We start from the raw sequence: 23,243 nt of genomic DNA, 5'->3' as shown, positions 1-23,243 counted from the left end.
CTTACTTCTTCGATACGCCAGCGGATGCCACCGATTGGATGGAAGGCTGGCGCGCGGTGGGCCGGCGATGGAAGCGGCACGAGACTCCGGTGGAGAACGGGAGCCAGGGTACGAGCCCAGTGGCAGTGAGTGCTCCCAGAGACGATGAAAGGCAACGGGCGGAGTGACTGTTATGGTAGGGTTTTGCTTAATTACAGAGTTGGCCCTGCTCCGACTGTGACTTGGGGCGGAAGCGATGTGTGCCGGGGAGGCCTGAATCCCGTGTGGTGAGAATACCAAGGGCTGTTCTGATTTGTGTCCTTGGTGTGAGACTTGGACTGAGGAGGCACACGGACCAGGGATGAGTTGTGCTTGGTGCTGAGGGCATAATGCTGGGGGAGGGACACTTGGGGATGAATTATACACGATGGTGTGTAATCCGATACGTTACATGTGCATCTTCCTTAGGTCAGCGATTCCACATTCCTCTAACATGGTTTCCATTGTGGGATGAGGGCGACAGACCCTCATGTTTTATTGGTGGGTGGTTGGAGGCTCACCAAGCAGGGTGGGGGGAGTGATGGGGGATGGTTTGTTGGGTTTGTACGGGCGGGGGGAGAGGGCTGTGGGTTTCGTTTTGGCAAGTTGTGTATGCTCATTTCTTGGTCAGTTTTTTTTTATTTATTTTTTTATTGCCATTTCAAAAAGGTGACACAACTCCTTACAACATCACTGCATTACAACACTCCTAGTCCAACAGTGCATATACATTTGTAAATCAACAATACATGTTGTACTACAATCCGGTCATATTACAACTGTTCATTAGGGTCATTAAGGTACTCTACTAAAAAGTTCCAATAGTTCCTGGGCCGTGATCGTACAGGCAGTTCATCTTCATATGTCCGCAAAGTGTCTTTGCAATAGACCATGTCTTGGATCCAGAGTTTCACCTTAGGACTCTTTTTACTCCCCCATCCAATCGAGACCCTGCATTTCGCCATAAGCAAGGCTATTGCACAAAATGTACGTTTCAAAGCACGAAGTCCTGGCAATAATCCCAATAAACATGTCCGAATAGTGCAGTCTATTTTGGTACCCACCATTTCCCCCAACATACGCACCACCTCCACCCAAAATTCAGCCACCCCAGCACAATACCAAGCAAGATGGATAAAATCCGCTCCCTCTGCCCCACATCGTTGGCACTTGGAATCCGTCCGAAGCCCAAATCTGTGTAACCTTGCTGGTGTGTGATAGGTTTGATGCAAATATTTTACGTGTATCAAGCTCAGATTGCCATTTGGCGTCAATAAACCCGTTATGGTACCAGTTTTGGACCATTCGTCCTCTGTAAGTGGAACCTCCAAACAGTTATTCCATTTCTGTAGTGCCTTATCCGTTGTCGCCCCTATTTTGGTTTGCAGTTCTCTGTATAGCCTGGAGACCAGATGTGTGGGTGCAGGAGTTGTCAGGAGTAGCTGCAATGTCAGTAACACTGGCGGTTCAGCAGGGTATGTCGGGAAGAGTGTCTTAATTGCCCTCTGCAATCTAAAGTATGTAAATGTAACAAGTGGTGTTTGATTTTGTACATAATCGAAATCTTCTAGCGTCTTAACCGCATGCGCGCGGCGGCTTTTCCCGCTGTACGCCGCGTTTTTAAAAAACACGCGTTACATGACGAGCTGAGCTCGTCATGAGCGTACGAGAGGCGTAACTCATGACGAGCTCAGCTCGTCATCAGCGTCGAAGGGGTTAGACACCCCTCCTTGGTATAAATCCCCACCTTTTCTTGAGCGACTGAGATATCGGGATGGAAGTGAAGTGGCAGCTCCGGGGCATACAGAGGCAATTTATTAGCCTTTTGTCCCATCCGTCTCCAAGCTGAATTTGTTGTATCAACCGTGTTTGTCTTGTTTATGCAGCGGAGCCCTCTTGTGAGTTATGATTGCATTTAATGGAATTGGCAAGGCATCTCCTTCTATCGCCACATGTGTAAGGTATGGGATTTTATGGTACCAATAGTGCGCATACTGGGCCTGGGCCCACAAATAATACAGGTAGAGATCAGGAACCTTGAACCCACCCCGAGAGTACGGTAGTGTCAGTGATTGCAGATCGATTCGAGCCAATTTACCTGCCCAAATCATTTCAATGTCATAGTATTTAGCCTCTGGAACACTGCTGCCGGTGGTTGAATGGGGATGTTATTGAATAGATATAGTAGTTTTGGCAGGATTACCATCTTAACAATGGCTAGTCTATCAGCGAGTGACAAGGGAAGCTGGATCCACCTTTCTATCTTATCCTCCAGTGCCGAGACCACTTTGCCGTAGTTTGTGCAGATGGCCACTTCAGGGTCTCTGTGAAACCATACTCCTAAGTAACGTTAGGGGTCCATCTGCTAAGCCAGAGGGAAGTCAGTGGGGAAACATTGCGTACTGTCTGTTAATGGTAGTATTACTGATTTAGTCCAATTGATCCTGAGTCCCGAATACCTTCCAAATTTAACATACTCCCTCAGCAGGGGGTTCAAGTTGTCTGCTGGGTCCCGGACATATAACAACATATCATCAGCATATAATGATATGTGAAGCAGGCGCTGTGGGCTTTGCAATGCCGAATAATGATGACCCTGCCTCCGTTTACAGGCCAGTGTCTCCAGGGCCAGGGCAAAGAGCAAAGGGGATAACGGGCACCCCTGCCTGGCGCGACGGGCGATGGATATGGCCTCTGAGATGTAATTATTAACTCGTATTCTAGCGGTGGGGGCCGTATATAGCAGCCTGATCCATTGCAGGAACATCGGCGGGAACCCCATCCTACGCAGTATCGTATGTAGATAGGTCCAGGCTATAGTGTCAAAAGCTTTGGCAGCATCCAACACTATCGCAGCCGCTTTGGTCGTGGGTGTCAGGTAATGTGCTAAAGCAAACAGGGTTCTGGTGTTGTGTGAGGTAGAGTGTGTAGGTATGAAACCCGACTGGTCAGGTAGCACCAATTTAGTCATCAGATGCTTGAGCCTGTTAGCCAATAATTTAGGTAATATTTTGGTATCCACATTCATCAATGACTGGTCTATACCAGGGGTCTCCAAACCGGTCCTGGAGGGCCGGATCCATGCCATATTTTTGGGACATCCCTATTGAGATACATGTAGTTATTTTAAAAAATCTGGCATGGATCCGGCCCTCCAGGACCGGTTTGGAGACCCCTGGTCTATACGATTCACAACTTTCCGGATCTTTATCTGGCTTCAGGAGGGCCAGAATCATCGCTTCCCGCAGTGTTTGGGGTAGTAACATTTTCTCGTGGACATCTCCAAGCATAGCTACTATGTGAGGGGCTAAGAGATCTGCATAAGCTTTATAGAACTCCCCAGTGAACCCATCGTGCCAGGGTGCCTTACCATTAGGGAGCGCTTGTATAACCTCAGTGACCTCCTCCACCGTAACGGGTAAGGAGAGATAGGCCCTTTGTGCCTCTGAGAGCTGGTTCACCGGTTGTACTACCCTCGCATCCTATTGCATTCCTGGGGTGGGTGTCAGTCCGCCTTGTGCGAGCGCGGGTGCGAGGGGGATGGATCCTTCTACCACACACAGTGGGATTGCCCGGAGAGTGTCCCCTATTGGACCAAAGTCACAGATATAATGGCGGAGGTGGTGGGTTCACCAGTTCCGAGGGAGCCCAGATGGTTACTCTTAATGATTAAAGGGCCCACTGACTGGACCAGGTATGAAGAGCTCTGGCTGGCAATGGCGGCGGGAGTTGCAAAGCAGAACATTGCCTGGGCATGGGGGGCGTCGGCCCCTCCGCAGTGGGACCAGTGGGAGCGGGACCTGGATTGGTGCCAGAGGGCAGAGGAAACCATTTACAAACGTAGGGGGTGCCCGAAAAAGTGGAAGAAAATTTAGGGGCCCAGGAGGAGATACAGGAGAATGGGGCGGTGGTCTGGGGTAATGGTTCTTGCTCTGGGCGTTCTATCCTGTGTACTGTGTACTCCTTATTTGTATGATGAAATGTGATCAATGGACTGACATGTTAAATGAAATGAGCACTGTTAATAAAAAAAAAATTTTAAACAATGGCAGGAAGTACTAGCTGCATGGGAGGGGCCTGGGGGGTCAGTCAGTGATGATGGAGAGTCAGACCGCTTGTCACAAACAAATAGTGAGTCCCAGACGATTGGGCCGAGGACTTCAGATGTCCGACATAGGGTGAGAGATTGGATAGACTTGGACCACACCCTGCCACGTGCAAGACCACCAGGGTAGTAGAGTATTTGCGACGGTGGGTCCCCTTCACCAGCCCAGTCTTCATTTGCAGGTTGGGATTGTTCCCAACCCCACTAGATATTAGCAAATTCAAGTGTTCACACCATTCCCCTGCAACAGTTACTCATTGCTTGTTTACATTTTATTTTCCTTTCCTTTTTTTCTCATCTCTTGTGGTTGCATTTATACAATATCAATGGCATATCATGACTCAACCAATGAACAGGCATGCACAAGGTGGGCTGATATGGAACGACTCCCTAAATATGTTATTGGTGAGATAACCTTGTATGGGTGGAGCTAACATCCTAGAATGTGGATGCTAATAGCACGTATATTATGTTTTGCCTCCCTTTTCTTGGTTTGTTTTATGTTTTAGTATTTTTCCTTGATTGTGTTCAAATGTTTGATGTTTGCGAAGTGTATTTAAAAAAAAAAAAGAAACCTGTGCGATTTAACCAGTACCCATCCCAGGATTTGTTGCCTATAGTGAAAGAGCAGCTCCGTCACCGGCAGGGCGACCATCAGGTGGCCTCCTTATATGGCTTACAATGGACTTTCCAGTGATCAAAATGCTCTCAACTGAATCTAAAGATCTGCTTGCCCTACAAATAACCATTAACACTCAGTCAGGCCCTAGATTCAGAACCCTAGTGAACATGTACATTAGGTCTGTACCCCCAAATATGCAATCTATGAAAGTAATCAAGTTGGATGATCTCCTGGGACAGTCTGCACAAAAAACCTTAAAAATTGTAGTGGGAGATACTAACACTCGCATCCCTATATTTGCAGGGTGCAGATACCAAGACACATCGTCTTCTCGTGAATACAAGAACACAACTAAAAAAACAAAGGTTGGCACCCAATTTGTTGAACTTCTCATTGATCATGGCCTAAGATTAGCTAATGACAACACTACATCGGATTGTCCCCCCTGCTTTACTTTCAATAGAGGTCTTAGTAAATCAAGAATTGATCACATATTAGTGGATAATGATCTCTGGTCTGATATGTCTGATATGCAAGTCATCCCCAGACCAGACAGTGACCACCAGGCACTAAGTGCATTGTATTTACGACCAAATTTAGAGGTACAAAACTGGAGGTAGACGTACCAACTGCGTTAATTACAACCTCAAATAATATGAGAAACGTTAAGTGGGTAGAAATGGTGGCAGATGAAAACAAACTGACATTTATTTATAATCCGTTTGTGTCTAAACTCTCCCAGATTGTCCCAACCAACATTAACGACCCCAATTTTATTTTCCTACACAGCAAACTCATGGATACATTGAGACTGTGTTTCCTGAGGGATCAGAAGAGAGGAGCACCAATAAAGAAAACACCAAACTTGTACTATAAGGCTTGTCGGACAGGAAATACTCACTTGCTGTCTGCAATTAAAAAGGGCTCGAGGTCAGACATTATAAAGAACAGGTGTGAGTATAAAAACCTCCTAGTAAAAGCAAAAAGAGAATGGGATGAGGACCCGTGGGTAATGCTAGCCGAGGCTTTGGATAAGGGTGACCAAAAAGGGTTTTGGAAACTAATAGCAGTGAACCCCTCCAACCCTAATCCTCTAGATCTAGTGATCACGCCCGTTATTTGGGTCAACCATTTTAGCGGCCTATAAGACTGCACGTAGAAAAACAATGTTGCAGAGAGCCCCCCTAGAAGAGGCTAGTGGCGCCCAAATATCAAATGTGACCACACCACCTTCCATTCCAGCTGCTCATCCCTCTCTTATATTTACCTTATCTGAAACTTATAAGGCAATATCGCAGACGGAAAAGGCCCCAGGAATGAATAGCATTCCGGATGACCTTTATATCTCTGAACCGGATATTTGGGCCCCGCCATGTAAATGCTTTATCAAATAGTATAACTAAAGACAATATAATCACCCCGTCATGGCACGGCGCTGTGATCATACCAATTTACAAAAAAGGCGAGAGACCATCCCCTCAAATTACAGGCCTATAAGTTTTACATAGATTATATGGGTGGATGTACCAAATTAACATCTTAGAAGAGTTCCAAGCAGGCTTTCGATCGAAAGTCAGCACACTGGATCAGGTCCTCTACTTCAAGGTGATAACCTGGAAATATATCACCTTGTTGCTTGACCACCTTGTCGCTTTTATTGACTTAAGAGCGACATTTTACCTGGTTCTAAGAAACACACTACGGGAGGTGTTAGGAGGGTATGGTATCCCCCTAGACCTCCTAAGAATACTTAGGCTCCTTCATGAAAAGACACATGCAAGGGTGTGATGGAACATCACAGGGGACATGACAAAACAAAATACAGATCTTGAAAGGGGTCAGACAGGGGTGCGTTCTGGCCCCAACACTATTTAGCCTATTCTTCAATCAAGGGCGGCTCTAGGCTCATGGCGGCCCTGGGCAGGTAGCGTAGGTAGGGGGCCCCGCGAGAGGGGGTCGGGCGGGGCAGAGACCCCCAGAGCTCAGGAAGGGGGTCAGGGTGTTTGGAAGTGGAACAGAGCCGGAGGCCGCCAAATCCCTGCCACTGGGGCCGCCACGCAAATATATATATCCATCCTCAGAGGATTATTATATTAAGAATATATATTGGCGTGGCGGCCCCTGGGGTTTGGCGGCCCTGTGCAGGTGCACAACTTGCACATGCCTAAGGCCGGCCCTGCTTCAATGGTGCAGTGAGGAGCTTGAAGGTTTGCAAACATGATGCCCCTAGAGTAGTAGGATAATGTTTGCAGATGATACCCTGCTAATCTCTCGAACCCCTATGGGACTCCAAACCGAACTGAACGCCTTTGTTACTTTTTATGGGGAAAGAGGGCTAGAACTAAATTTGATAATTAATCCCCACAAAAGGTGCTGAGGTATAGTGACTGCAGAAGGCCGTCCCCTAGAGGTAGTGCATCATTTTGACTATATTGGGCTGAGGCTAAGCAAGACCCATGGATGGGGCTCCCATATGGAAAAAAGAAAATCCATTCTCCTTCAGAAAGCCTCTGCTATAGTGAGGCGTTACAGGGCATCATCTGGAGGACCCGTTTCCCCGGTCCTAACCATATATAAACCCTCAGCTCTAGCTTCAGCACTTTATGGAGCCGAGATCTGGGGTTATGCCAACGAAGAAAGGTTAACAAAAGTAGAAAATATGTTCATTAAATCGCTCTTTATTCTTCCCCTAAGTTCCCCTCCCACCCCAGTGTGTCTAGATTTGACTCTTAACCCTATTCACTGAACAGCTGCCTTTAAACCCCTGTTATATTATGTGATTATTATGATCAACCACATGAATTGATACCCTATAGGGAGTGTGTGAAAGATCTTTTGGCTTTGGATAGGAATTTGAGTACACTGTGGCTGAAACATATTCAAGAAACAACACATAGAATAGGCATGAGTGAGTTATGGTCAGCCCCTGACTCAATAGTAAAAGGTGATGCCTCAAGAGTAAAATAGTCTTATTGGGAGGCAGTTTTAGCCCAAATGTGGGTAATGCATCAAACCAACACCCTTACAGGCAAGTTCTTGAACCTCAAGTTCACACCTGGGTTCGAACCATATATGAACAGGATGCACCCAAATCAATTAAAATGCTTGTATGTTCAATATAGGTGTGGGGTTGTTCCCCTGAGATCATGCACCGTTAAATGGGCCAACATATCTCCCAAGACCAATTCCTGTCCAAATTGCCCAATTGTAGAAGAAACCGAGTCCCATTTCATATTATTCTCCCTTCTTTTTAGAAAGGTTCGTAAAAAATGGCTGTTGGCTGCTTACATCCTCATGGGTGTGAGACATTATTGGGAAGCGGACCTCTCTTGGACCCTGGGCCTGGCTCACTCTGCCTTCAGCACACACAGCAGAGCTACTGCGTTGGACTGTAACACTGCAGCCACACAAGAGTTACAGCGCCTTAAACAATTAACTAATGTGGGAATAGGCTTAAAAGGGCGTTCGCCTAACCTGCGATGCATGGCACTTGACAGGGCTGCTACTGATAGAAACAAGTCTTGGCTAGAACGAAATTGAGAAACATTGACTCTGAAACCTTAAAAAAAGAATCTCTCTCTATATTGATGACAAGAACTCTTCACACATCAAGGTTTACAGCTTCATTCCTACCTCTGAAGTAGGAGAAGGGAAAAGCTCACGCAGACATACCTCCAGCTCCTTGGAGCAGAGTGATCTCTATTGTCATTTATCCATGTCTTCAAGGCCTCCGAAAGCTCAATGTTACCAGGAGTGTATTCCACAATTGATACTGACGAGGACCAACCTCCTTTGCAAACTCGATTAAACCTTGGTATTACCAGTGGGGGTGCATCGGAGCAAAGGGCATGGCTTGGAACGAATGGAGTGAACATTTCTCTAAGGTTGAGAGACCCAGAGTGATCGAAAACAGGGTAAAATTAACGAAAGAGATTTAAAAATAATCCTCATAGCCGCTAGAGGCCAATGAAGTGTATCCAGTGAGACAGAGGCTGATGCACATAGAGCTACGCAAAGGGCCAGTTTAGCTGCAGCATTTTGAATGTGTTGTGGTCTTTTCAACAGAGGCTCCCAGGAAGAGAATGAATTACAGTAGTCTTGGTGTTATTCTTCAACCAGGTAGGGACAGTTGATATGAACCGGTGGAAAGCTTCAAGGAGAGCTGAGCCATACTTGTCCATTTCTATAATTAGCTGTGTATCGTCCGCATAATTCATACAGTTTAGACCAAATTAATTTGCCTATCGACGAATGTAGATGTTAAAAAGAGTGGGATTCATTGCTGACCCCTGAGGCATTCTATGGATCAGTGCCTTGAATTCTGGAAAAAAGGAGGCAGACAAACTTCCTGACATCTGCACTTCAGATAAGATTCACACCACTGGCATACTGACCCACCGATACCAGCCTCCGAAAGCCTTAATAAAAGGATGGTATGTGAGACTATCAAATGCAGCACACTAATTGCGCTGAATCCCCAATGTCTACAGACATTCTAAGGTCCTGAAGGACTGGCTTCAGTGATGTTTACGTACTGTGTGCTGGTCAAAACCTACACTGTACAGGGTCCAGTATATGGTTGTTGTTGGAACCAGCACTTTCTGATTGGCTGATTGCCTGCCCAGCCAGGCAGAACCTACCGCTCCCATCAAGGGTGTGCGATTACACTAACTGTATAACCTGTGCTCACCTTTGGGTAGCTTGGCACTGAGCAGTCAGGCTTAACTCAGAAGCACTGTGTAAAGCAAAGCCCAGCAGTCTGTCTCGAAAAATACATTTCATGTACTTTGGGTATAAAACGCATTTGGAAATAGGCCCACTCATATGGTGATGATATAGTACGATCGCTGGGGACAATTCCTAATCTAATTCTCCCACACCCACCCTACAGAGAGAACACCCTTATGTGGTGTGACACGCTGACCACCCCAGGCCCACCCTAGCATGCCTGATAAAACAATCCCACACAGTTATAGGGTACACCCCAGGTGACAAAGATAGATATATATACATACATGAAAGTAGAACACTCTTTAGCTGCACCGCAGGCCAGAGCCAGGCAGGTAAATTCAATGACAAATGTATTGTGCTTTTGGCATGAATTCCACGTATAAATGGGGCACAGCCAGTGCCGTGAATCACAGGTGGTTTGCAGACTATCACTCCCCCTCACATACACACACTCTGCATCGCTACACAGTGCAACAGGTATCAGCCAGTCCGTACGGAATGCTCTGGCATGCATACGCATTCAGCACCACAATGCTGTGCCACTGATACCCAGCAGGTCAATGGATAACAACTTGCAGACTCTGTGTAACGGGGAACTCATGCCTGTGATTTATTTTCTAAATCCTACCCCTCACCTACCCAACCTTCTCCCAGCCTCCGATTCATACATTTGTAAACCTTGGAACTTCACACTCCAAAAGGCCAACATGTTTTCTAACGTTCTTGTCTATATTGCTTGGGCCTCACTGTTTTGAAGTAAGGGTGAGATTAAGCAGTTTTGACTTCTCTTCTGAGCCTTTTCAGTAATTGCAATTTTACCCATGTCTGCCAGCAATATGCACTCTGTCCTCCAATTTCCAGATGTGTGTGAAGCCTCAGTGGGGGAATGAGTGCTCCCTGTGATGTGAGCAGGCAAGCCCCCACCATAGAGATTTGTTTTACCAATGAAGTTGCTCGGATGTGTTTTCCTCGCTTACCTTCTTTGCATGCACCCCCTCAACACCAGTGATATGCTCTATGGACAAGAGTTGGTAGGTACAAGCAACCTCGAGTCTGCAATACTGAAACTTTGCTGGCAGGCTAACCTGGTTCCTCGTTAAGTTTCATGCTTGCACCAGTGGAGTTGTGTTTTTGCTCAAATCGGTTTATTAAGTTTTCAAAGGTAGTATAATGTTATAAAATGCATTATTTGTTAATAAAGGTCTACATTGGGTTGCACACTAAAGCACAATATTGCACCCACATAAACTGATACTTGTATGAATCGTGACATCAAATATATGTTATCTCTATAACTTCCCTTGTATAGTGCGGAGACCTTCCCCCAACAAACCAAAAGAGAAAAGAAAAAATAGATATAAGTCTAATTACCCATAGAAAACCAAGGGGGAAAGTCTCCATCCCCCTGCCACACAGACAAACTGGGTGGGAGAGAGGAGGAAAGCAAAAGTAAGAAAGGACCCCTTGGTGTGCTGGGGCAGAAGAACAGTCAACCAACCTGCAAGGTCAACCTCTCTCCTGTAGTAGTTGGGCCATCAAAAAAGGAGGGTTCGCACAATGTGGTCTCCTGCCATAAATCAAAAAAGCTGCAGTGCACTTAAGTGAGGAGGTGAGAAGCACAGGTATTCTAGTCTGTACATAGTCAATTAGAGGGCGCTAATTTGCAGTGGATTAATTTCAATTATATGCCAGTAAGTGGGAGATTTGTTCCATCGTTTGGACATACCAGAGTCTACTGTACTACAGTGCTATTGCTGGGGCCTCTTTTTGTGCGCCAAAAGAGGGTGATCATAATTTTGCTGCTTCTGTCATGTAGGTAAGAGATTTCCATTCAGAACCCGTCATACCCTCTGAATGAGTGGGATGTAGGCCCAAGAAAATGATGTCCGGATCAGCCTAGCATGTTCTTTTTGTGACCTAAGATTTCTTTCAAGAATGTTTGGATAGTTATACAGGGACCATCAGATGTGCAGGAAGTCTCCCTTAGGTTGGTCACATCGCTAACACATGGTGGAAGCATTGGGGAACATTTTGTTAAGCCGGAGCTGAGTTGAGTACCATTGAAACATTTCCTTGTATGCATTTTCTCTATGAGGCATGCTTCTGTGTGGTTTAGGGGAGTCTCTCCATAATCCACCCCACCCCCCAACTGTTTAGCTGTTATTGGTGTTCCCAGAGGAATGAGCATATCATTTTCTCAAAGGGTGTAAGGGTTCGCATAGTGACTTAAGCATTTGACGTTTGGGGGGCCCAGTGGCATAGTTGAAGGCATTGGAGGTGAGAGGGGTTGGTTAGATGATATTCAGTTTTGCATTATTTGAATGATTTAAAGGTGCCCATTAATTAAAAAGTCACTCAGTGTCCGGCATTCGCCCTGCACCCACTCAGTGCAGGGCGTTGTTATTGCGTCGGTTAATAGTACCGCCTGATAATTAGAGAACTTAGAAATTGCAGAAGTGGCTTATTAGCGCTATATAAAAATGATATCAGTATTACCTTGCGCCCAAGGATCTACAGAGGGCGGGTTTCAATTTAGGCAGATTCAGGTATAAGTTTGTGGGATTACGGCGGGAGGAACAAGCACCAAAAGCTTTTATTTTCGCAACACATTCTAATTTTTTGAAAAAGCGGTATGGCTGGGGAAATTTACACGCAAATAGTTGGTGCATTATGTGGCAAGTGTGCTAAATTCATAATATGCCCAAAAAAAACGCTGACTCTGCAGATTTGGATAATTCCAGTGGCGTTGGTTTTAGAATCATTGTTGTATTGTAACAAATTAGCATGGACAACAGAATAATGAAAGCAACAGTGCTAATAATGATAAGAAAACAACTTGTTTTCAGTTTCCGTAGCACATACTGCAAAAAATGACTTTTGTAACAACAGTACTACAACTTCTAGTACTACTATTAACACCAGTATCAAGGAGACCATGGTTCCTCCTCTGAGGAGTGTACAGGAGCTACACAAATCCCTCCCCGATAGTCATTCTACTTAGACCACACTGCGGACCACTTCCTGGGCATCCTCCTGCTACATATACAGTCTTTTCCCTGAACATGCACCAGTCCAGTCTCCTCTTCCAGGAAGCCAGAGTTGGAGGAGCAGCCGCCCCCCACAGCTGGTCTATTTCTCGTTTGGCCACCATTGCCCTCAGCGTAGCCCAAAGCCTCTCCATACTTAAATCTGTGTGACCCCACATATTTAAGAGACATCTTTTAGCCTCTGGTCGGATGGTTTTATGTAGCACTTCTTCCATCACCTCGTGTACCTCCCACCAGTACTTTTGTATCTGAGCACATTACCATAGTATGTGGAGGAATGTGCCCACGTGTCCACAGCTGTGAATGCAATCTCCCTCCTCCCATGTGAACTTATTGGGGCCCAGTGATGTATGTTCTATGTAATATCTTGCGCTGGACCAACCGCAAATATGCAGAGACTGCAACCTCTCGGGGGGAGGCGACCGCCTCCCGCTACTCTTTATCATTAAACTCAAGTCCGTCTTTCCCCCAACACTCACGTAATCGATCAAGTGGGTTTGGGGTGTTGTTAATCATATTCTTATATGTAAGGGAGATAACTCTTTGTGGAAGGTAGCTGTCTAGTAAACGGTCATCTAATGGTGAGGATTCAGTGGGGATTGTGCCTTTGTCACGGTGATAGCATGGCAAATTTGCAGGTAGAGTAAGAATTCTGTACTAGAGAGCTCGAATTGTTGCTGGAGCGTGGCAAAAATAACCATATCACCCTTCACCTAAAGATCTCCCAGACGGGATATACTGATCAGATCCCATTTATCAAAGCCTTTCGTGGACTTAAGATTACCTAGCTGCTCAGAGTCCCAAAGCGGCATCGCCAGTGTGAGCTTCCGACCCTAACATAAGCTTTTATTGACGGTGTGCCAAATCAGAACAGAGTGTTTGGTGGGGCCGGTGAGGGAGAGTCTCCGGGGGTTGGAATACAAAGCTCTATTATAGTAGCTGGGTCGTCGGGCTGGCGATAAGTGCAGTGATTAATGGCAGGCAGGTGGGACGCCCAATAATATTTCCAAATATCAGGTAGGCCGATACCTCTGTGGTACCAGTTCAGGACCAATTTATTAAGTGCAAATCTGGGCCTCCCCTCTCACAGCAATTCCTGGTGGTTCTTTGCTGGTCGTCCGTGTCTGGTGGGTTTCCTTGGGCTTGTTCTTTTGGTTTTTATGGCCTGGTTACTCTGTCTCCGTTTTGTCTGGTGGGCGGCCTCCTTGGGTGGTTCTGGCCTTCTATTTTTGTTTTCTGGGTTGTTTACGGTCCTTGTTTGTGTCCCTGAGGTCCTGTTCAGGGTGCTGGCCGGTTGCTTCCTGTGGTTCCCGCTTTATGTGCTCCCTTGGGTTGCTGCATTTGGTGTGGTTTCCTGGGTGTGCTGGTGGGTTCGGAAGGCCGGTTTGCTGCTTTGGTATTCTCCACTTTGTCGATGAATGGAACGAGGACATAAGGGGCCTGGGGGGTAATGCTCTATTACTTACCGGTAATCTTCATTACTCCGGGTCCCGTTGTCCTCGTCCTAATCATACGTCCCTCCCTCCCGGACGGCCAGCCTTCCTGTGTGGGCTTGGTTGTCAGGCGGGATGCTGGGTAAGTACTGCTTATGTACTCCAGGTGGGAGGGGCAGTACTAGGGTCCAAGCATTCCTCTTGTCTTTTTTTCTGCCGGGAGATGGTTATCTGCACTTCGTAAATGAATGGTACGAGGACATAAGGGACCCGGAGTGATGAAGATTACCGGTAAGTAATAGAGCATTGTGCATCTAGATCTACAGGTTTAAGACAACTCCCTAAGAACAGCCCACAGTACATGAGTGCATATTTTCACGCAATGCAAATTTATCAGGCTGTTACTGTGGCTGGCATTCCTTGCACAATTTTGAAAACATATGTTGAAATGGGACGTAACAAATTGCCAGACATATTTTTAAAGCTGTACAGAGACTCACAGCTCTGTCTTTACATTTGTATGCAGAGACCAATCGGAGATGGTTCGTTTATTGGTACCAGAAATGCAGCAGAGAGTGGGGGTTGTCTGATGCTATCCTTTTGTACTGCAAACAGCTTACTTTAATGAGGAGATGTCCCTTGAAGTTCTGTCCAATGATAATTGGCTTTCTGCTATTACCTCCACCTTTTATTAGCACATGGTAGAGTCTACATAGTGCCTATCTTTAGATCAGCCTGTTTCTTTGCCCCAGAATGGTCAAGCAGTGGTTACTTGTGGTAAGTATGGTGTATTACTGAAATGGACATATAGCTTTACCACTCACAGCCGCCATGAGGTTAACATTAAAATGTTTCAGTTAGAGGAAGGACCCACTGTCCCAGCTTTTCAGAATCTAGTCTGGAATTTGTTATGAATGAGTTTGCTCTGCTATTGCAGTCTTGCAAAAAGGCAGGTAGAAATCTCATATCCAGATGCCAGCCCCCAAAAAAGGAGGGCATACTTGCTTTTGCACCATTTTGTTTCTAATTGTTGGTACAGTTGTATATAGATCAAGATCTCGATTTGTGGCTATTTCACTGCATTGCAAACACCGACTCTCTCAATGCCAGTGTTTGCCCCATGGTGATTGATGCTATTTTTTTTAAAAAATAGGGGAATCCCCCAATACACCCCACGCCCCAATACCCCTGCTCCCCTTCCCAACCGGTTGACCGGCATTTCACCACCTACAACTGCAGTGCTGTCTAATTCGGCGCTGTAGTGCAGGCTGCAAAATGTCTGTGTGCAGGAATGTAATGTAAATTAGTTTTATATAGCACGCAATTACCCGAGGGTGTCTTAGCGCTAGCGGTTAGACATCAGATGAAAAGCGGGAATGGGGCACTAAACTTCACTGAAAGATTCCGTTAAGAGCCAGGTATTCAATAGCTTCCTGAATTGCAACAAGGTGGGTTGGCAGCTTAGAATTAGTGCCAGTGAATTCCAGAGTTTCCCCTCCCACAAGGAAAACGTCATTCCACCCCATCTTGCCTTATTTATTCTGGGGATGATTGCCATTCTAGCTGAGCTGGATCTTAAATGCCACTGGGAATGTACCAGGTGAACAAATTCTGAAAGTATACATGATCGATATGGTGAAGCGGTTTACGGACCAGGCAAAGTGCCTTGAAAATGATCCTCTTCCTGACCGGTAACCAGTGCAGGCCTTGCAATGATTGAGAAATGGATGCAAACGTAGGAATTTTTAGAAGCATTCTGGCTGCTGCATTCTGTAAGGATTGAGGTTTTTTCACCTGTTGCTTCTGGGCGCCCAAATAAAGGGCATTACAATAGTCAATTTTAGAGCTAACAACTGCCACCTTCACTGTCTTTTGTAGGTCATGGGGGATGAATGGAAAGATTTTCCTAAGGACCCTTAGCACAAAAAAGCCCTAAGAGCTGGGTTGATTTATTTGTTCTGAGACGCCCAGTTTAGTATCAAGGATGACACCCAAGTTTCTTACCTTACGAACCAGCACCAGCACCAGCACCAGCACCAGTAGCTGTCTGAGATCAGAGATCCACCATGACAAATTCCAGAAAGAATGTGTCCTGAAGCCCATACACCGAATATCTCTGCAACTCTTCTTCAGAAAGTACTGATCAGAGCCAGATCTACCATGAGAAGCACTGAAGCAAGGTTTGGATGCCATCAGGATGGAAGAAGAAACTGTTTAGCAGCTGTCGTAGGATTCTGGTGTAGGGCCAGGAGACTCTCTAGAGGTCCAAGAAACACTTAACTCTACAGCATCCATCTTAGGATTTTAGTGTAGGTCCAGGAAAGCTGAACTGCACTGGCCCAGGAGACATTAGATCATCATCTTGGGATTCTACTGTAGGTTCTTGAGACCCTAAACCCGTGTAGCTGCCATTTCAGGATTCTAATGACTGGCTAGGAGACACTGTGCAGGTCCAGGAGACGCTGAACTGAAAAACAACCATCTTAGGATAGCAGTTGCTGCTGTCGCAGCATGGGTATAGAGGGTCCACGTGAAACTGAACTGCATGGGATCGTAAGCCATCTCTAGTGCAAGTCCAAGAGGTACTATACTGCATATCAACCATGACCAGGGTTGAGGCCCAGGAAACGCGGAATTGTTTGACAGCTTTTTCAAGGTGAAAGGGAGTACGTGTCTAGGTGCAAGTGAACTCTATAGTAGCCACCTGAGGATGGAAACATGGGCCCAGGCAAAATCAGTTTGCGCATCAACCATTTTAGTGTGGCAGTGTAGGTTGAGGAGAAACTGAACTCTGTGACAGCCAAAGTGACTTTATACCATTTCAGTTAATAATCCACATTTTTGCCTTTTAGGAAGAAGACCAGGAACTGGCAGTGGAAATACAATGATCGTAGTGGTGATGAGCTTCTTGTGAGTATTTCTTTTTTATTAACCATCTTTTACGTTTTGCTACAACCTGGCAGTCAGTTTAGAAATTTCTGCTTGGAGAAAAGTGCCTAGAACCAAATGTTTAAAAGAATATATTTTCCGAAGATTTTCTTTGGTTAGATTGCAGCATTATTTATTTAAAAAGGACTACTATTCTGTATGGAAACTCATTATTCCCCAATGTTTTTCAATTAAAACGTGAATTTTATGTGTAAAATGAGTATCATCAACCCAAAACTAAAGAAAGCCAACCATTGAGTGCATATTTTACAGGCTCCTGGTGTGCAGCACCATCTTAATACCATTTTAACCCCGACCATTGAATTAATGGATCGTGTATTTTCTTTTTCTATAGGTCAGTCCAACAATAGCTGGTAAAGTAACTCGGTGGTGGAGGGTCTGCCCACAGACCACTGAGTGATAGGCTAAAATCCACATCGGGCTGACTCAGTCTTTGATCCTTATGAGGTCACAAAATGACAAACCATTGAGTTGGATAATATTACCTTATTAAAAACAACTCCAGTTTGAGTGTGTTCCATATCCATACTTCTCATTATTACTGTTATTATGAGTAATATTGTTATTATTATAAATTAGCTCTTGCCGCTGAAGGCTTTCATCCATCTACAGTAATACCATAAACGTCACTTCTTAGATAGATTGGTACGACATTTTATCATAAAAAGCAACATATAAAGACAACCATACACCTATGCAGAGTGAAAATTTAAATGCTAACGGTCACCCTAAATAACACATGGGTTCTCCAGCATTGTATTTTTTATATATTTATATGCTTGAAGCATTTCCGGTCATCAGCCTTGGGATCCCAGGGACTTTTAAAATACTAATGAACAGTATTAATGGCTCTACGCCCAACAGCAATGCTTGTTTAGTAGTTCTTCCACCTCATTTGAAAGTACCCAGACTTCAGCCAATTAATTGAAAGTGCTGAACTCTCTACTCCCCCTCCGTGCCAGACTCCCGGGAAGGAGTTCTGCTACCTTGATATAGGAGTTGAGCTATCTAGCAATGGTACATATATGTGGAGTTAGGTGTAGAAAACCTACACATACTTACCTTTTGATATTTTGCCCTTTAATATATTTTCCACAATATTAGTGTCTCGCAATATCCTGGACCCACTATTTAGGAGCCAAATCACATATTTGCTGTATGTCAGTAGATTTCAACCTTTTCTTCAACCCAGTTGGAATTCTGCCAGCCCTAGCCTCAGCTACACTTTATGTGAGTTGTTTATGAGGAGGCGCGGAACATTGAACACTTCCGGGTTAGAGGGGAGGAGGGGGCAGCGCTATTGGCGGATTTCACTGGCAGCGCCCCATAAAACCGGATGCCATTGACTCGTGCAGCGGACGCGCGCTGGACCCGAACAGCTCTCTGCTCTCCCTGGTATCCTTTTAAGCAAAATTTTAAAAAGCCTATGTTTCAATTAGGATAAAAATCGCCGCATTTTTAGATTTGTTTTAAATAGAAATCTGTCACTTACCCGCACTCCTGCATCCTTTGACACCCGGTTCCCCGTACCTCACCGGTCCACCACGGGATTCTTTTCGATTGATGTGGAGGGAGGCGCGGAACATAGAACACTTCTGGGTTAGAGGGGAGGGGGGGTAGCGCTATTGGCTGATTTCACTGGCAGCGCCCAATAAAACCGGATGCCATACACTACACGCAGCGGGCGCGCCAAAGGCAAGCCCGTCTGCGCCCGGCCGGGGCCAGGGGCCACAACCCCTGCCCGTTCACCTTCCCGCATCAGGAGTTACAGCCCAAACTTTCTACACAAGCTAAGAGGGGAAACTCCTGCCACATGCCACTCTTCCTGGGACCTTGCCGCCCAACACACCATCTGCCCTCAGTGTGGTTTTCGATTCCACCCCACCTCCCCACCCAAAATTTCGCAGCATAGTATGCACCTCTTAAATTGTAGGTCTCTCCCCAAACACTCTCTAGAAATCTCCATGTTGCTAGAAGATCTAAATCCCGACGTTCTATTTTTGACAGAGACATGGCTGCATGCTGAGTCAGAACTCGACCTCAACCAGGCTCTCCCCCAAGGCTTTCAAATACTACGCGGCTACCGCAGATTGTGAGGGGGAGGAGGCTTAGCAGTCATCTACAAAGACTGCTACGGATGTCGTAGCACCCTCACCTCCATTCCAGACTGCGAAAGTCTTCCCTTCACTATAGACTTCTCCCCCACCAGCACCTTCTCGGGGGTGCTCTTATACCGCCCACCCGGACCACCGGGGCAATTCTCTAACACCCTGCCACCCATTATAGCTAACCTTGCTTACAGCCCATCCAACTTTACTCTCCTAGGGAACCTCAACATTCATTTTGATGACTCCACAGACCTCAACGCCCGAGAAGTGATTACCAGCCTCTCAGCTCTTCAGCTCAAACAGCTAGTGCCCTCTCCGACCCTGCAATTGGGCCTATGGGTACTGTTATCAGAGTTATTGGCAAAGGGCCTTCAGAATTTGATTCAAAACCTACTGTTTCAATATCTTCTGTTGAAATATGATTTAGGCTTGGTAAGTTTTCATAAGCCGGAGGATATTTCCTCGATTTAGAATATCATGGGGACCTCTGGATTCATATACTGGTTTGAGGGCTATTTGTGTGGTCCTTTTGTTATTTATACTTGTTACCCCAGTATTTTTCCTCGTTCTGCTGTTTTCCATGCAGGTGATCTGTCGGTTCTTGCCTCTTTTTACAATAACTAAGTTTTCTTGTGCTTTAATATAATTCAGATCTTTAAGCATTTCATCTTGTTTGGTACGGTTTATCATTAGACCTTTATTTCCCATTTCCTTAACTACTGGCAAAACATTGTGTTTTTGACAGGATCTTAATAGATTGGATGGGTTGTTTTCTTTGCATTCAATTTGAATTTGGACAAGTTGACAAGTTGAATCAAGTGGCTATGCACGTCATTCTCCTTTGGGACTAAGGTTCCTAAGACTCTTGTGGGATTGACCCTATTATCTTTACTCATACTCTGGGTTTGATCGTGATCAATTCCAAAAAGGGTACAATCATTTATTATGCATCCATTTGAATTAATTTTATTTATTGTTGTTTGCTCCTCCTGTAGTGACTTAGGTTTACCCTCATATACTCTAGAGAGTAGATCAGTGGTTATTTTGTCTTCATGCCCTCTTTGTTTTACCCTAGGAGCAAATGGTTTTGCGAAAATGTCGTAATATGCGGTCGCTTCGACTGTGTTCTTTGAGCTGTTAGCATGTGTCGACCTAGGATCCCCTCTATGTAAAGTTATTTGATCGACATTTTTGCTGTTAATAGTCATTATGGTTCGAGGCATGTGGGCTGCTGAATTCATATCTTGTGCATAGATCGCTGCCTAGTGTTGGGTCCGGTTGATTGCACATTGTTGTCCTGGAAGAGTCTTCGAAGTATCACGAGATAGGTGGCTCCTCCCTCGGACTACAGTGCGCATGGGCATCCTCTCCATCCTCAGATTGTTTTTTTCCGCCATTGGGTTCGGATGTACTTTTCTTTACTCAAGTTCGGAAACTTTTCTAAAGGCCAAAAGGCCTTCGGGGTCGTCGGAATTGTTATTTCGATCGGTGCCGAGTTCTTGTTCCAGTTGTTTTCGAGCAGGACGTCGAAGAGAGCTGCGTGGCCTTTTCGACACCAGAGTCCCGATCGTCGATGGAACGGAGCCCGTTCAAACGATGCCCCCTTTGTAACTCTAAGTACCCGCACATCGACGTACACCCGGTGTGCAACAAGTGCTTATCACCAGACCACAATGAGTACAACTGTCTAGCTTGTGCTCGATTCAGGTCAAAGAAGACGCTTAGGCTCCGACGTGCAGCGAGGCAAACGATGACGAAGCCAGCGCCTGACCCGGTGAATATCTTCGATGAAGAAGACGATGAGGTCGTCGAGACTCAGGATCCAGAACAGCAATCGGATCCCGGCTCGGAGCATGACTCCAACTATTATGAAGACGACGAAGAAGACGTCCATAATGAAAATGTCGCCGAGGTTAGGGACGACGTATCCCCCATCGGAGCCGTCGATGACGACTCAAGCGATGAACCAGGCACAACCGTAGGTACTGGGCTCGGAACAGACACTGAAAGGCTTCCAAGGGCTCAGGTCGAGGCATCGCCGGAAGGCCTTAGCCAAGATCTTGACGAACGTTCTATAGCCCTGCGTCTTGGCCCGGCTAAGAACATATCACACGAGCCATCGGTCGCACTACTGAAAGCGAAACCGAAAGCCATCGAGTCAAAAGCAAAACCGAAACTGCTGAAGACAGTCTTCGGATCGAAGAGTTCGAACACATCGGATTCGACCAAGAAAAAAAGTGTTGACGACCCTGCGAGGTAAAAAATGAAGGGCGTCGAGCCAAAGATTGGTGCGCTAAAGTCCATCACAAAAGTCAAGCACGTCAAACCGACGAGGTCGACGGACAGCGACACAAACAAGGGACTCGAGTCTGGGAGGGTTTTCGATGCGAAGCAACGAGTCGACAGGCCACAGCTCGTCAAAGCCCTCGAGCCGAAACCCAAAGGCGCCTCGAAGGAGCACGTCGAACCGAGGCAAAAGAGCGCGCCTCCGACGCAACAAGCACCGAAGTCGACGCAGGGCCAAAAGCATATTGACGAAAGGGCAAAGTCGGTCGGACCTCTATCGATGCCGGCCCCGAAAAAGGTCAGTCTGTCTAAAGACTCTATGCCACCGATAAAATTCGGACTGCCCCGACTGCACGCCCTAAGGCGCTCGATCCGAAAACCGGGGTCGAGACACCCAAGACATTGTCAATGGGAAAAAGGAGTCATCCTGTAGAAGAGGACATTGTATACCAAGAGCCCTCCTATGATGAACAGTCGAAGCTGTATATCGACTCCGAATCTGGCAGACTTACCCTTTATCAAAGGAAGATCAGGTCGGAAAATCCTCTGGAATCATATAAAATTCCACTCAAAAAGAAAAAGGATTCTTCTACATCACCTGTCCTTTTTGAGACTGTGAGCTACCATGGCCAAGACACTTCTACATACTCACCCACACGCACTACTGAGGATATGGAGTATGACTATAATGAACAATATGATTACCCTGCGGACACGAATCAGACTCAAGCCTGGGCAGACCCAATTGACCCGGGTGAGTCACAGACTATTCCTGATACTCCTTCTTATCCGGTCAAAACTTCACCAACAGAAGATACAGCTGCATTTAACGCATTAATAGAAAGGGCAGCACTGAATCATGATGTGGAAATGCATGCTGACCCAATTGAAGAGGACTTCTTGTTTGACACTTTCTCCACTTCAGAGAAATCAGTTAAAACATTGCCAATGTTGAAAGGTGTTCTTAAACACGCAGGAGACATTTTCAAAGAAACCACAAGAGCAAGGGTTGTTAACCCCAGAATTGAAAGAAAATACAGACCGGCGCCTGTGGACCCTACATACATTAAGGGACAGCTGCCATTGGACTCTTTGGTGGTATCAAATGCTCGTAAGCGTGCCAACTCACAAACTACTGGTGATGCTCCTCCTCCAGACAAGGAGTCTAAAATATTAGAAGCATCTGGGAAAAGGGTAGCTGCTCAAGCAGCTAATATCTGGAGAATTTCAAATACACAGGCCCTATTAGCCAGATACGATAGGGCGCATTATGACACACTAGAGCAACTGCTACAACATTTGCCTGATGCCTACAAACTGGGAGCAGAAACACTGATACAAGAAGGGAAACTGATAACCAACACATCCATTAAATGTGCGCTTGACGCAGCAGACACCGCAGCCAGGGCCATCAACACAAGTGTCATGCTCAGGAGACATGCTTGGTTGCGCATCTCTGGGTTCAAACCTGAGATTCAAACCACATTATTAAATCAGCCTGTGAACCCTGATTTTTTTATTTGGTCCTGATGTGGACACAATCTTAGAAAAGATTAAAAAAGACACAGAGACAGCCAAATCTATGGGTGCCTTGCAGTCACAACAATTCAGAGGCGGCTCCTTTCGTCGCTCCGGTAACAGAGGAGCTACAAGAGGCCAGGCATCCCAGCAGACTCCATACAATAAAGGGAGCACGCAAACCACCTATAATAAGAACAATAGAGGTGGATACCGTGGCAACAGCAGCAAGGGCAGAGGATGAGGGAATAACAACACCAGATCCTCCACCAATAATAAACAGTGACACCTTGCCACTGCCCCCGGACCATGTAACACCGGTCGGGGGCAGATTACAAGAGTTCCTGCCAGTCTAGGAGAGCATTACCACAGACAGGTGGGTGAGACAACTTATTCAGTACGGCTATTGTCTTGAGCTAACCTCCA

General features: G+C 45.9%; 1 protein-coding gene across 3 annotated transcripts in view; it reads left to right on the top strand.

Annotated features, from left to right (window-relative positions):
- Positions 1–23,243, top strand: part of GRAMD1C (GRAM domain containing 1C) — a 1,372,139-nt gene that overhangs the window by 1,230,743 nt on the left and 118,153 nt on the right. For all 3 annotated transcript variants that reach the window (XM_078656659.1, XM_078656660.1, XM_078656661.1), the window contains exon 15: positions 16,809–16,866. In XM_078656659.1, coding sequence (XP_078512785.1) covers positions 16,809–16,866 — 58 coding nt within the window. The remainder of the gene's footprint in view (positions 1–16,808; positions 16,867–23,243) is intronic.

This window comes from Lissotriton helveticus, chromosome 8 (genome assembly GCF_964261635.1).
Source record: "Lissotriton helveticus chromosome 8, aLisHel1.1, whole genome shotgun sequence".
In the NCBI taxonomy this organism is placed as follows: domain Eukaryota; kingdom Metazoa; phylum Chordata; class Amphibia; order Caudata; family Salamandridae; genus Lissotriton; species Lissotriton helveticus.
This window is presented reverse-complemented; position numbering and strand designations above follow the sequence as displayed.